General features: G+C 38.3%; 1 protein-coding gene across 3 annotated transcripts in view; it reads left to right on the plus strand.

Annotated features, from left to right (window-relative positions):
• The window catches only part of pxdn (peroxidasin), a 92,837-nt gene that overhangs the window by 45,686 nt on the left and 31,613 nt on the right, over nt 1-15,538 (plus strand). For all 3 annotated transcript variants that reach the window (XR_015513836.1, XR_015513835.1, XM_087291089.1), the window contains exons 4-10: nt 1,139-1,210; nt 5,881-5,952; nt 6,183-6,254; nt 8,193-8,362; nt 10,886-11,003; nt 12,391-12,560; nt 14,579-14,851. Coding sequence is in view for 1 of the 3 variants with exons in the window: in XM_087291089.1 (XP_087147215.1) it covers nt 1,139-1,210; nt 5,881-5,952; nt 6,183-6,254; nt 8,193-8,362; nt 10,886-11,003; nt 12,391-12,560; nt 14,579-14,851 (947 nt within the window). In the remaining 2 variants the exon portion in view is untranslated. The remainder of the gene's footprint in view (nt 1-1,138; nt 1,211-5,880; nt 5,953-6,182; nt 6,255-8,192; nt 8,363-10,885; nt 11,004-12,390; nt 12,561-14,578; nt 14,852-15,538) is intronic.

Genomic DNA, 15,538 nt, shown 5'->3' on the forward strand with positions numbered 1-15,538 from the left:
TTAGATCATATGGGGCACAGCATGTGTTTTAGGATATAACTCAGGTTTTTGAGCACATTTTGTTATTATTGTTCATTTATTCGTTTGCTGGAAATTAGAACTGAATTTAGAAATAGTTTTGAAACGAATATTTGCGCTTAACAAACAAAATTAATTATTTATAGACTAATTGATGTCTGTGCGGAAAGGTTTCCCTATCCAAGAGCGAAAGTAAAAGTAGATCCATTATCTCTCATTCTCACGCAGTAGATGCTCTGTTTAACAGTTTTCTGTTTAAAAACTCTTAACTGTGAACTGTTTGCTTGTGAAATGCTCATTTTTTCCACTTAGACTTACTTTGCGTCCTGTAAATAGCGAATGCGCTCTTGGCGCGACGCAGCTGGTTCTTAAAGGTAATGGGAGATGAGATTCTAATTGGTTTATTCTCAAAACACACCTATAACTCATTAAGAAAATAAACTCAACCCTTTTAGCCAATGCGCCACGGTGCAAAGCGGATTTTCCCGTCCTTAAATTAGCAAAAATGCGTTCTGACACACCCTGAAAGCGTTTGCGCCCTGCGTTTTGCACTCTGCGCATGGACCGTCAAAATAGAGCTTATACTATGCATAAAAATATCAATATTCGTTGCACAATATAAATAAATAAAACACTTAATGTGTTCATTCCTTTATTAGGATGTCCATGGTGATGTTTATATTCATCGTTTCATTTAGGGAAACTCCTGAGGTAAATAAGTGATGTCTCTGAACTTTAATAATAAACCTATATAAAACACTGCGCTTCCCACCTCCAGTCGCAATGACTTCTGGGACTTCTAGAGCGAGATCGGTGTTCAAGTCGATATCAGGATCACATCCGGGAGCTTTCTTGCGGTCTTGAGTATTGGAACTGAGCTTTGGCAGCTGATGATGACGTTACACGAGAACACGAGGACGCAAGACCGATGAAGAGTGCATATTGAGAAACAGCCTGGGTCTTGTAGTCCATAACTGCGGATTTGTATGTGAACGCGTGTGTGTGCTTCTGTTTGTGTGCATGTGCGTGTGTATGTGAGTGTGTGTGTGAGTGTTTGTCATTCAGACTGTGCTCGCCGTATCTCTGAGTGTTTTTATATTATTATTGCTTTCTTTTCCAGATATTTGTACAAGAATGAAATCCAGGCCATCGACCGGGAAGCGTTTAAGGGTCTCGTCTCTCTCGAGCAACTGTAAGTACATCCTGTTGATTCTTGCTGTTTAGAGAAACTAAAACTATCGGTCAAAAAACCTTTACGGTAACTGAACTGAAATGAATAAGAAAATCACAATAAAAAAAACTACAGCTGATCGAAACCCATTATAACTAATGTAGCAGATTTTGCTAAATCTAAAACCGATTTAGGCCCAATTCTCCCCCTTACGCCCCATTCACACGGGGCTGCAGCGTCAACGCTTGACTGAAGGCGTGTCTGAAGTTAGGGCTGACGCGATCGTCATAGCAGCGTCAGCCAATGAAATTCAGTCAGCAATAGGCCACTGTCTGAGCTGGTGTATTTGCATACAGCGATCTGATTGGCTGACGCTTCAGTTGCCGATTAAAGTTGAGCTAGTCCCAACTTCTGCAGCGAGCAACACTTCTGAAGCGGCACCGACGGATCCACAATGCAGTTCAGCAACGCCTGACGTCACCCATTCAAAGTGAATGGGAAGCGTTGACGTTAAATGGAGCGTTAGCCCTTCTCCTTATTTGGATGTCCCAATTCTCTTCAGCTTGAAGGCGTAGGGCCGATGGCTGATTTATACTTCTGCAGGCAAAACACTGTGACAACGCTTCAGATGACTGTTCTAGAGCCTACAGCTAATCAATCTGTCAGATTCTGGAGTGCATTACAGCTCTGAAGACCATTATAATTGTTAAATTATCTTTAAACAAATACACTTATAGATATGGATTAAGTATACAGTTCTCCTCACCTGGAAAATGGAGGCCACATGAATTTGTGCCATATCATCTGATAATTGGCCACTTAAAAAAGGCAACTGACTGTGTAAAGCCACATAAAACAAAACAAAAATACGATATGTATGCCGAGTTCAGCGGCTAATCAGCCGGAATCAGCTGAGGTGAAGTGACGGCGAGCAGCGAGACCTAGCTGTCACTTAAGTTGCCACGCCCTTAATTATGCAGACTGAATAAAACTTAATATAAACAAAATGGATGAGTTATAAAAAATGTACCCCCCTCAGAGTTGTCATGAAGGGTAATATTAGCTATATTCCAGGCCTTTAAACATGTTTTTATCAGCTGTTAAATTGGCCAGTTTACTATTGCAGTCAGTGAACATCTAGAGTTCCTAGAGCCCCCAAAGGCCAGTCGATGAATTGCAGTTTCAGTTACTTCCATATTAGCTTCACGGGGGAAAGCGGGAGGTTTCCGCTTGGTTTAGATGCAGTTCTAGTTCAAACAGTTCTTTATTGTTATTAAAGGGCCATGAAACCCCCTCGTTTCAGCAGGGTGTTTTCACACCTCTACTTTGGAAAAAGTCAGAAAAGTGGGCGTGTCCAGCTCTGTTTAGGGGGGAGTGTCGGAGGAACTAAAGTGGGATGGTGTGGGAGTGTCTATTTGGGCACGCGCGAGTTTCAGTCAAAATACACACACTTGAGAAAGTGATGGTGTTTAACCTACATGGACATCTGTAGTCAAATTATTTGCCAAATTATTAAATGTTGGACTTTAACTGCAGTTTGGCTCTTTCATTCAGGGAATTCATTCATGCCCCTCGTGACAAACGAGATATTTGATTCGAGGATCTGCTCTAAGCATGTATTTTTCATGCAATGTTTGATACCGCACGGCGAATGAGAGAAAAAAAAACTCTGCATTTCCCGGAAACTTAGATGCACACGGCAGGTAGCGTCAGAAAGCCGCGTGTGTTATTCCGGTCACAAAATGCGGTGCTATGTTTGCATCAGTGCAATAGTTAACTTAATTCGATACGAACAAACTGAATAAACAAAGAGCACTGGTCGCTCATTTACCAAATCTGTAGAGACAGGACAATCACCAGCAACTAGAGCCGCGTCTTTATTAAGAGGAGACTAACGTTACAAGCGAATCCGGATTTCAGCGTTTGCAGATGAGAACAGCTCTCAGGTAAACAATGTTCCTCCTTAGACACGTAAGTTATTGTTGTCGAGCGTCGCGTACACTGTTAATCCACACGTGACTCCAGCTGAGCTCTCACAGAGAGAAAATGAAAACAAAACTGAACTGCAGCAAACTATAAAAGCAACACTTCACGCTTGTTTTGCCAACACAACGTGGCGTCTCTGTGGTGTAAACACGATGACATTAATGAATATTAATGAAGTTGCACAATAGAGCGCGCTGATTGGTTTAAACCAAGCCTTACTCATGCATTAATGCAGCACACTGTAAGACGTAATAAGACTCACTCTGGCACAGACGTCCAGTCTGCACGCTGGAATACACGCTATTATGTCATGACCGTGACGCAGCTTCAAAAATTCGTTTCAAACAGGAAGTACGAATTTGCTTGAAATAACGCAAAAACAACCAATTTACACTTTTTAGTGAAATGAAGGTGTCCTAATAGTGTTTTTAGCAGTGTGGGACACATATACGACTGTCAACAGCTCAAACACATGTGTTTTGGTGTTTCGTGACCCTTTAATGGGAAGTTTGACCTCACGTAAACAGCAAGCTCTCTTTGGTCAACACTGGACGCATTCTGTCAACTCCACTAAGCTAAATGTATAAACACTAAATAGAAACATTCTCAAAACTGTTGTTGCTGTTGTGTGTAGTTTCTGAAATCTGCCATTATGTATGGTTTTAATAAGCTGTTCATAAACCTCTCGCTCTCGTCTGGCTGGAGTTCAGATCCTGAAGTAAGAGTTGGGTCTTGCGCACACTTAACCAGTCATCCGTGATTTTAATGGAAAACCCCAAATGCGCAGAAACCATATGTCTGGAAAGCTTGTGTGAGCATTTCACAAAAAGCCCTAAAGAATGTCTTATTGCTTATAATTGCTTATAAGCTTGTGTTTGACTTTGCAATTGTAACATAAATTAATAAATTCTTTTTTTTCCCATTTAATGTTTTAGTTTAGTTTATTGCAGTAATTTTATTTATTGTAGGGCATCAATTAAAAAGAAAAACAAGAGCATTTTTTGATAGATTGCAACCCTATCATAGATGATTTAAAACATAAAATTAGAGTTATTTGTTTTTTTTTTGTTTTGTGGTAGTTGTGAAAATCTCTGTTAAAGTTAATGTGAAACTTGAGTGTATTAAATTTTTTAATGCTTCTCTTCAGTTTCATCACACATGATTCAGTGTTATAGTAAAACACGTTATGCACAACATTTTGTATTAACAGAAATTATGGACCAATGAATGAATGAATGAATAAATACATAAATGAACGAAAAAAAAAATGAATAAATAAATAAATACATGAATGAATGAATGAATGAATTAATGAATGAATGAATGAATGAATGAATGAATGAATACATGAATGAATACATGAACGAAGGAATGAATAAATAAATACATGAATAAATGAATGAATACAAAAATACATAAACGAAGGAATGAATGAATAAATAAATTATACATACATACACGAATGAATGAATGAATGAAAACATAGATAAATATATGAATGAATTAATGAATGAATAAATACATAAATTAATGAAAAAAATGAATAAATAAATAAATAAATACATGAATGAATGAATGAATGAATGAATGAATGAATGAATACAAAAATACATGAACGAAGGAATGAATAAATAAATACATGAATAAATGAATGAATACAAAAATACATAAACGAAGGAATGAATGAATAAATAAATTATACATACATACACGAATAAATGAATGAATGAAAACATAGATAAATATATGAATGAATTAATGAATGAATAAATACATAAATGAACGGAAAAAATACATAAATAAATAAATACATGAATGAATGAATGAATGAATACAAAAATACATGCACGAAGGAATGAATAAATAAATAAATACATGAATGAATGAATGAATGAATGAATGAATGAATACAAAAATACATGAACGAAGGAATGAATGCATAAATAAATAATACATACATACACGAATGAATGAATGAATAAATGAATGAATGAATGAATGAATGAATGAATGAAAACAGATAAATATATGAATTAATTAATGAATTAATTAATGAATGAATTAATCATGAAAACATGTACACACAAGTGTAAAATGTGTAAAAAAAATGCTGGGTTTGCAAATTGTCAAATATGGATAATATTGACAATGTGAACACATTGTAAACCAATGAATGAATACATAAATGTATGAATGAATGAACACATAAATATATAAATGAATAAATAAACACATAAATACATAAACAAATGCATGAATGAATGAATGAATGAATGAATGAATGAATAAATAAATAAATAAATAAATAAATAAATAAATAAATAAATAAATAAATATGAATCATGAAAAGTGTACACAAAAACTAAAAATTTGTAAAAAAAAAAAAAAAAAAGGAAAAAAAAAGAGAGCGAGAGAAATAAAACATGCTGGGTTGGCAAATTCAATGTTGGTTTTTTTCATTCACAAACATTTCTTGACAATGTTTATGTGAACACATTATGCACCAATGAATGAATGAATGAATAAATCACTTTTTGACAATGTTTTGTGTGAACTGATTTTTTAGACCAAAAAATGAATGACTCTTTCTCTCTCTCTCTCTCTCTCTTTCTCTCTCTCTCTCTCTCTCTCTCTCTCTCTCTCTCTCTCTCTCTCTCTCTCTCTCTCTCTCTCTCTCTCTCTCTCTCTCTCTCTCTCTGTCTCAGATACCTGCACTTCAATAACATTGAGTCCCTGGAGCCCGAGTCTTTCTCTCATCTGCCCAAGCTGGAGCGCCTGTGAGTTTCACACCTCACTTTATCTCTCAGATCTCTGCCCCACAACACCAGCCTTTTGAAGAAAGATCAAAAAATAGATGCTAGGCAATGATCAAGTTTGTTTTGAGAGAGGAATTTCCTCTTCACTTTTGTTGTTTTCATAAGAAAATCTTAATCTATATATATATATATATATATATAAATATAAATGGATGGTTTGAGTATGAAGCTGTTTAATGTGTGTGTTTTAGGTTTCTGCACAACAACAGGATCAGCCATCTTGCTTTAGGGACCTTCTCACACCTGCAGTCCATGAAGAGATTGTGAGTATCACCATAGTTTATTCCTCTTTTTACTTACAGTCAGTGTTGGTTGTGCTGCATTTTAACCACCAACAATCTATAAACAGATTGTTTCTAGTGCTGGGCAAAAATGAATCGCACGTAATCACATCCAAAGTAAAAGTGTGTTTTGAGCTCATTTAAGTGTGCGTGTTTATATTTATTATGTATATGAATACACACATGCATGAGAATGTTTATTTATATTTAGTTATAAAATATATGTGTATGTGACGTATTTTATAGACATTTAAATATCTATGTAACAAGATTTCCTGTTTCTATTACATATACATAAAAAATATATATAATACACATATATACACTCACCGGCCACTTTATTAGGTACACCTTACTAGTACACGGTTGGACCCACTTTTGTCTTCAGAACTGTCTTAATCCTTCGTGGCAGAGATTCAACAAGGTACTGGAAATATTCCTCAGGGATTTTGCTCCATATTGACATGATAGCATCACGCAGTTCCTGCAGATTTGTCGGCTGCACATCCATGATGCCAATCTCCCGTTCCACCACATCCCAAAGCTGCTCTATTGGATTGAGATCTGGTGACTGTGGAGCCATTTGAGTACAGTGAACTCATTGTCATGCGTTCATGGTGTTGACATTAAATTGTGAGCCGAGCATCCGAATGTGTCAGCAGAAATGGAGACTCATCAGAGCAGCAACGTTTCTCCAATCTTCTATTGTCCAGTTTTGGTGAGTCTGTGTGAATTGTAGCCTCAGTTTCCTGTTCTTAGCTGACAGGAGCGGCACCCGGTGTGCTCTTCTGCTGCTGTAGCCCATCCGCCTCAAGGTTGGACGTGTTGTGTGTTCAGAGATGCTCTTCTGCAGAGCTCAGTTGTAACGAGTGCTTATTTGAGTTACTGTTGCCTTTCTGTCAGCTGGAACCAGTCTGGCCATTCTCCTCTGACCTCAGGCATCAACAAGGCATTTGCACCCACAGAACTGCCGCTCACTGGATATTTCCTCTTTTTCAGACCATTCTCTGTAAACTCTAGAGATGATTGTTCGTGAAAATCTCAGTAGATCAGCAGTTTCTGAAATACTCAGAGCAGCCCGTCTGGCTCCAACAAAAATGCCACGGTCAAAGTCACTTAAATCCCCTTTCTTTCCTCGCTTTGAACTGCAGCAGATCGTCTTGACCATGTCGACATGCCTAAATGCATTGAGTTGCTGCCATGTGATTGGCTGATTAAAGTTTTGCATTCTCGAGCAGTTGGACAGGTGTACCTAATAAAGTGGCCGGTGTGTGTATTATGTCAACTTTTATTTTGGATGCGCTTAATCGTTTCCCAGCACTAATTTTTTCAAATTGGTTTGTAATCAGATATTTAATGTCGCAATTACTTTAGCTGCATTTATATAATAGTTTTTGTTTTCCTTTTTTTTATTTAAAATTTATAAGTTTTACATTTAAATCTTTTGTTGTTGTTGTTGTTGTGAGCAATCAAAATGTCATCTAGTGTTACAGTTGTTTATATATAAAAACTATATATATAATTATATATAACAGTATCATATATTGCTTTACCCATAATTTGACCTTTTTATTTTTACAAAAGTTATTTGAATCATGGCGGTTCATTCCGCTGTGGCGAGCCCTGATAAAGCAGGGAATAAGCAGAAGGAAAGTGAGTAAGTATTCGAAACGTTAAATGCTTCACTCAAATAACTTTTATTTTGTAATAGTTATTTATTATTATTATTCGTTTTTTAAAGCATCATTAAACAACTGTTTATATTTATAGGGTTTAAATGTTTTAATATCCAACTATAAAATGAAGAACATGTAGTTGTTAAGGGTTGATGGTGTTTCAAACCTCAACTAGTCAGTTCTAGGTAGTAAAACATGTTTGCAAAACTCGAGTCAGAGGATCAGTGTGTGTGTGTGTTTGCAGGCGTCTGGACTCTAACGCTCTGCACTGTGACTGTGAGCTGCTGTGGTTGGCTGATCTGCTGAAGCAGTACGCCGAGTCCGGGAACGCTCAAGCCGCCGCCACATGTGACTACCCCAACCGCCTGCAGGGACGATCCGTCGCCACGCTCACAGCGCACGAGCTCAACTGCGGTGAAGACACACACACACATAAACACACATATATAAACACACACATATGAACACACATAAACACACATATATAAACGCACACATATGAACACACACATAAACACACATATATAAACACACACATATGAACACACATAAACACACACATATGAACACACATATATAAACACACACATATATAAACACACACATATGAACACACACATAAACACACATATATAAACACACACATATGAACACACACATAAACACACATATATAAACACACACATATGAACACACACATATATAAACACACACATATGAACACACACATAAACACACATATATAAATACACACATATGAACACACACATGCACACATATATAAACGCACACATATGAACACACACATACACACATATATAAACACACACATATGAACACACACATAAACACACATATATAAACACACACATATGAACACACACATAAACACACATATATAAACACACACATATGAACACACACATAAACACACATATATAAACACACATATGAACACACATATATAAACACACACATGTGAACACACACATATGTAAACACACAAATATGAACACACATAAACACACACATATATAAATACACACATATGAACACACACATAAACACGCATATAAATACACACATATGAACACACACATAAATACACATATATAAACACACACATATGAACACACACATATATAAACACACACATTTGAACACACACATAAACACACATATATAAACACACACATAAACACACACATATGAACACACACATATATGAACACACACATATGAACACACACATAAACACACATATATAAATACACACATATGAACACACACATAAACACACATATATAAACACACACATATGAACACACACATATATAAACACACACATGAACACACACATAAACACACATATATAAATACACACATATGAACACACACATAAACACACATATATGAACACACACATATATAAACACACACATATGAACACACACATAAACACACATATATAAACACACACATATGAACACACACATAAACACACATATATAAACACACACATATGAACACACATATATAAACACACACATATAAACACACACATATGTAAACACACACATATGAACACACATATATAAATACACACTTATGAACACACACATAAACACGCATATAAATACACACATATGAACACACACATAAATACACATATATAAACACACACATATGAACACACACATATATAAACACACACATTTGAACACACACATAAACACACATATATAAACACACACATATGAACACACACATAAACACACATATATAAACACACACATATGAACACACACATATATAAATACACACATATGAACACACACATAAACACACATATATAAACACACACATATGAACACACACACAAACACACATATATAAACACACACATATGAACACACACATAAACACACATATAAAAAACACACACATATGAACACACACATATATAAATACACACATATGAACACACACATAAACACACATATATAAACACACACATATGAACACACACATAAACACACATATAAAAAACACACACATATGAACACACACATATATAAATACACACATATGAACACACACATAAACACACATATATAAATACACACATATGAACACACACATATATAAACACACACATATATAAACACACACATATGAACACACACATAAACACACATATATAAATACACACATATGAACACACACATAAACACACATATATAAACACACACATATGAACACACACATATATAAACACACACATATGAACACACACATAAACACACATATAAATACACACATATGAACACACACATATATAAACACACATATATAAACACACACATAAACACACATATATAAACACACACATATGAACACACACATAAAAACACATGCGCACTAAACTTTATTTCTTTGCAAATCTCCAAAAATCGCAATTCTATAATTAATTCCCTCCAGGAATTGAGTTTGAGACCTTTGCCTTGGATAGAAGTGTTAGCTTCAGGGTTTTGACAAGCAGAATAACATAATCCCTGCAGCGAATAATCTCTACAGCAGATTTGCCTGGTAAAAAATGATGTACTCGTTCACAGTGAGCAAGCAGACATGTGCTTTCGCCAGTAGAAACAGTTCAGATCAGTATATTTAGCCATGTGCACACTGTGTTGTCGGTGGGTTTGGCATGTAGCCGTTCTGACCAAAACTGACCACAATCACTTCATGCCTGGCCGTCAAACAGCACAGGCAGCCAAACCGGCGGAGAGGAAGTGAAGAAAGCAGGAGAGGCCAAGCACACTGCCACTACAAACAAACCCACAGCGCTGGGACGTCTATAGCTGGAACACATCATGAATGAAACTCACACCTCTGGAATGCTTACCGTATATGTGAACCTGTGTGTCTCTTGTGGAGCAGAAGTGCCCCGGATCACCTCTGAGCCGCAGGATGTGGACGTGACCTCAGGGAACACGGTGTACTTCACATGCCGAGCGGAGGGAAACCCCAAACCACAGATCATCTGGCTGAGGAACAAGTAAGAGTGCGGGCTACATTCACTCCCCGAGACAGAAATGAGCGGATCCGCTTTGTAGATAATGGAGTATATGCAGAGCTAGTGTTTTTCAGCAAATGATAAACTTCCGGTGGAAGGTTAATGTGACTGTTTTCAGTTTCATATGGTATTGTTGGCGACGCAGTGGCGTAGTGGGTAGTGCTGTTGCCTCGCTGCAAGAAGGTCACTGGGTCGCTGGTTCGAGCCTCGACTCAGTTGGTGTTTCCGTGTGGAGTTTGCATGTTCTGCGTTCGCGTGGGTTTACTCCGGGTGCTCCGGTTTCCCCCACAGTCCAAACACATGCGGTACAGGTGAATTGGGTAGACTAAATTGTCTGTAGTGTATGAGTGCGAATGAGTGTATGTGGATGTTTCCCAGAAATGGGTTGCGGCTGGAAGGGCATCCGCTGCATAAAAACATAAGCTGGATCAGTTGGCGGTTCATTCCGCTGTGGCAACCCCTAAACGGTCAGTGTTAGGGGTAACGCATTTCAAGTAAAGCACGTTCCATAATAATATTTACTTAAGTAACGAGTAAAGCAATGCATTACTTGATATTCAGAAGTAATATTATTTGAGTTACTTTTTAAAAAATGTAACTTCCTACCTAGCTTATATATATTGCGGAATAAAAATGACCTTAGTCAGGTTGAAGGTCTGTTTTTTCAGAGCAAATGAGTCAGTGTACTGTTCTAGTAACTGAATAACTCAGGATATTGGTTTATTTCCAGTCAGAGGGGGTATCCGGTTTGTTAAAACTAAAGATGCAAATCGTTTCACGACAACTACATTCAATTTAATAAGCTGGTTCGACCGGTCCCGTTTACATTGGCAATTATCTGTGACCCAATTTAGATTTTTTTAACATGTGGCACCGATCGGATTTGTTCTATGACACGAAAAAAAACGCATGCATTTGTATATTTAGAGATCGGTTTCAGGCCTCCTTCATATGTGGAAATAAATCAGATATAAATCGGATATGTGACAATGCGACTATCATGTAAACAGGCAGATCAGATTTATTAAGGCATTCCGTTTTGTACATTATTAAACTTGCGAAAATGTTGTCGGCGCCAATAGCCTAGGTGTAAGTGCGTCGACAGATAGCACTGATGTGCTCGCGGTGTGGAGATGCAGTCGAAGGCTGAAAATGGTTGTTAAAAAATTAAGAACTCCTTTTATTTAAGCCGAAATAAAACCAGTAAGACTTTCTCTAGAGGAAAAAATATTATAGGAAATACTGTGGGAAAATTCCTGAATCTGTTGAACATCATTTGGGAAATATTGGAAAAAGAAAACAAAAATTTACAGGAATAGTTTCGATTTCAACTCTATAAGTTAACAGGGTTTTGTTTTTGTCTCGTCAGCAATGCTCTGAACATGAGGGATGACACACGGCTCAATCTTCTGGAAGACGGGACGCTGATGATCCAGGACACGCGAGAGACAGACCAGGGCGTCTATCAGTGCATGGCCAAAAACGTGGCCGGAGAAGTGAAGACCTCAGAGGTCACCTTACGCTACTTCAGGTCACCATGTGAGTTCATGGCCATGGTATTTTCATAAACAGAGTTTTCCCTGCTTTCGTTTTTAAAAAAAACCTGAACAGAGACTGCCAGTTGTAGTTTCGAAGCAACAAACCGAAAGCCATACCTGCCAACACGTCTCCCGTATTTCAGACCCATCTCCCGCCACCCTCCCGTTTTGTTATTTCTCCCGAAAATCTCCCATAATTTCACCCCCCCTCCCTTTTTGATCTGTAACACCCCCAAGTCTCCAACTTTGGTATAGTATCCGATCACAGCGGCCGCCCATAGTACAGTTACTAACACCACAGTACAGTTACTAACCCGGTTCTCAAGAGTGTTATTCAGACACCTCTCTACCGAACAGCTCCCCCCACTCCCCCTGGCCTCCAGGATATTCAGAGACAAATGTTGGCAGGTATGCTGAAAACGCACCATTAAAATGTCTATGGGCAGTATGTCAAAGGTATGTAATGTATGGACACACACACACACATAAACACACACAGACCAAGCAGCAGCAGGGCGGAAGTGCGCCAGTCACTGAATCTAACATATAGCGGGTTCTCAACTGTCCGCCACATTTTTTGACTGTCTTTATTTCATGCACTGTTTGTGTCATCTGTGGCTCAAGTGATGCCCTTCTGTATTTAGCTTTTTGCATGTATGGTGGCTTAGAACTGTCAAAACACCTCTCGAAGCGAGGTCTTTTTATGACGGATGAAAGTTTCGGAGGCAGTGTGTCAATAAGATTCACTCAACGTGAGGTCGGATTTATTTTGTATAGTGCAAAAATTATGTACAGAAGTTTTGCATTTAGTGTTCAATAATTGCATAGAAATAAATGCAAAAAGGGAACAGGCATCCTGTGGGCAAATGACATGGATTATGTGATGCGTTTGCTGCGGAAGTGCAGAATTTTACATCATTTGCATCTTCCGCATTTGGTGTGAACCTACCCAGCAGGCACACAACATCATAAGATGGCACTATTAGGTTAGATTTAGGTCGTGACCAAAATTTAATGTCTAAAATTCAACGTTATTTTGATGTCCAGCAACGATGTCAGATGACACTGATATTTGGTTGATTTTAGGTTGTGTTGAAAAGCCAAAATCCAACATCTGATAGATGTCATAGTGGTAACGTCCACACAACGTCAAGGTGCACCATGATTAGACGTTGATATTTGATTGATTTTAGGTTGATTTTAGGTTGGACATTGACCTAATGTTGGGTTCTGATGTCACCCTGATTTTCATTTCCAAACAAAATTCAACGTCCCCATGTCATTGGGGTAAATTAGGGTACAATGTCAACATGACGTCATATTGATGTCCTGTGCCTGCAGGGCAAATCAGAAAGGAGGAAATCGCCATGAGGCAAAAAAAACTCCACACAACCACACTGTACCTGAAGTTTTGGAAAATCTTCACCTTGGTCAAAGTTTTTAGTGTTATTATTTAGTGTTTAGAATTGGACAGCAATTGTTTGATCAGCTTTTCAGATAAAGTATATATCGGAGGTTCCAAAAAGTGACGCTCATGACTGGTTTTGTGATCCAGGGTCACATTTGGCGAAAAAAAAAAAAGTTGATGTCGTGATGATTTAAACCAGGGATCACCAAACATGTTCCTGGGGAGCCGGTGTCCTGCAGATTTTAGCTCCAACAATAATCAAACACACCTGAACAAGCTAATCAAGGTCTTACTAGGTGTACTTGAAACACCCAGGCAGGTGTGTTGAGGCAAGTCTGAGCTAAACCCTGCAGGGACACCGGCCCACCAGGACAGACTGCAAGTTAAGCGCCCACTTCAGGCTTCACTAACACCACTTCCAACAGCAACCTAGCTTTCCCATGTGGTCTCCCATCCAGGTACTGATCAGGCTCAGCCCTGCTTGGCTGGGTAATCGGTCTTGGGCTGCAGGGTGATATAGCTGTGACCAGGGTCACATTTGGTAAAAAAGGTTTGATGTCTTGATGATTTGAGGGCATTTACAGGAGGTGTTGCTCTCTCTCTCTGCGCAGCTCGGCCCAGCTTTGTGATCCAGCCGCAGAACACTGAGGTTCTGGTGGGCGAGAGCGTGACTCTGGAGTGCAGCGCCACTGGTCAGCCACAGCCGCGTGTCACCTGGACACGAGGAGATCAGTCTGCGCTGCCTGTAGACCCGCGCATCAACATCACACCTTCAGGAGGACTCTTCATCCAAAATATCCACCAGGCAGACGGAGGACAGTACACCTGCTTCGCCAGCAACAACGTGGACACCATCCACGCCAACGCTTACATCATAGTGCAGGGTGAGAGACCAAGCTGACACACAAACACCATAAATATATATATATAAATATAAATATCAGTGCAAAACAAAAAGAAATATTTGTCAAAAATGAATAATATATAAAAATAGCCTCTTTAAAATGTAAAATTCACAAACATTGTTTTAAATAAAAGAGCGCTTAAGCCTCTAATTCGAAGAAGAAGAACTGACTCTAGGTTTGCAGTGTTAAGCAAAGCTAGTGGGCATATTTCTCATTTAGAAACACGAGATTGAATCGACTTATGGTTTCAAATACTCGCTGATGCCGATGGCAGAATTTTTGCAGTGTCTTTGTGATACTAGTATTGGTATCAGAACAACCCTAGATAAATCCTAATTCATACATACATTAATTCATTCATTCATTTTCTTTTTGGCTCAGTCCCTTTATTAATCAGGGGTTCCCACAGCAGAATGAACCGCCAACTTATCCAGCATATCTTTTACGCAGCAGATGCATTTCCAGCCGCAACCCAACACTGAAAAACACCCATACACTCTTGCATTTACACACATACACTACTGACAATTTGGAATGTGGGGGAAAGCGCAGCACCCAAAGGAAACCCACGCCGACACAGGGAGAACATGCAAACTTCACACAGAAATGGCAACTGACCCAGCCGGGGCTCGAACCAGCGTCCTGAGGCGATTGTGCTACCCACTG

This window comes from Danio rerio, chromosome 17 (genome assembly GCF_052040795.2).
Source record: "Danio rerio strain M-AB ecotype USA chromosome 17, GRCz13ab, whole genome shotgun sequence".
Classification (NCBI taxonomy): Eukaryota; Metazoa; Chordata; class Actinopteri; order Cypriniformes; family Danionidae; genus Danio; species Danio rerio.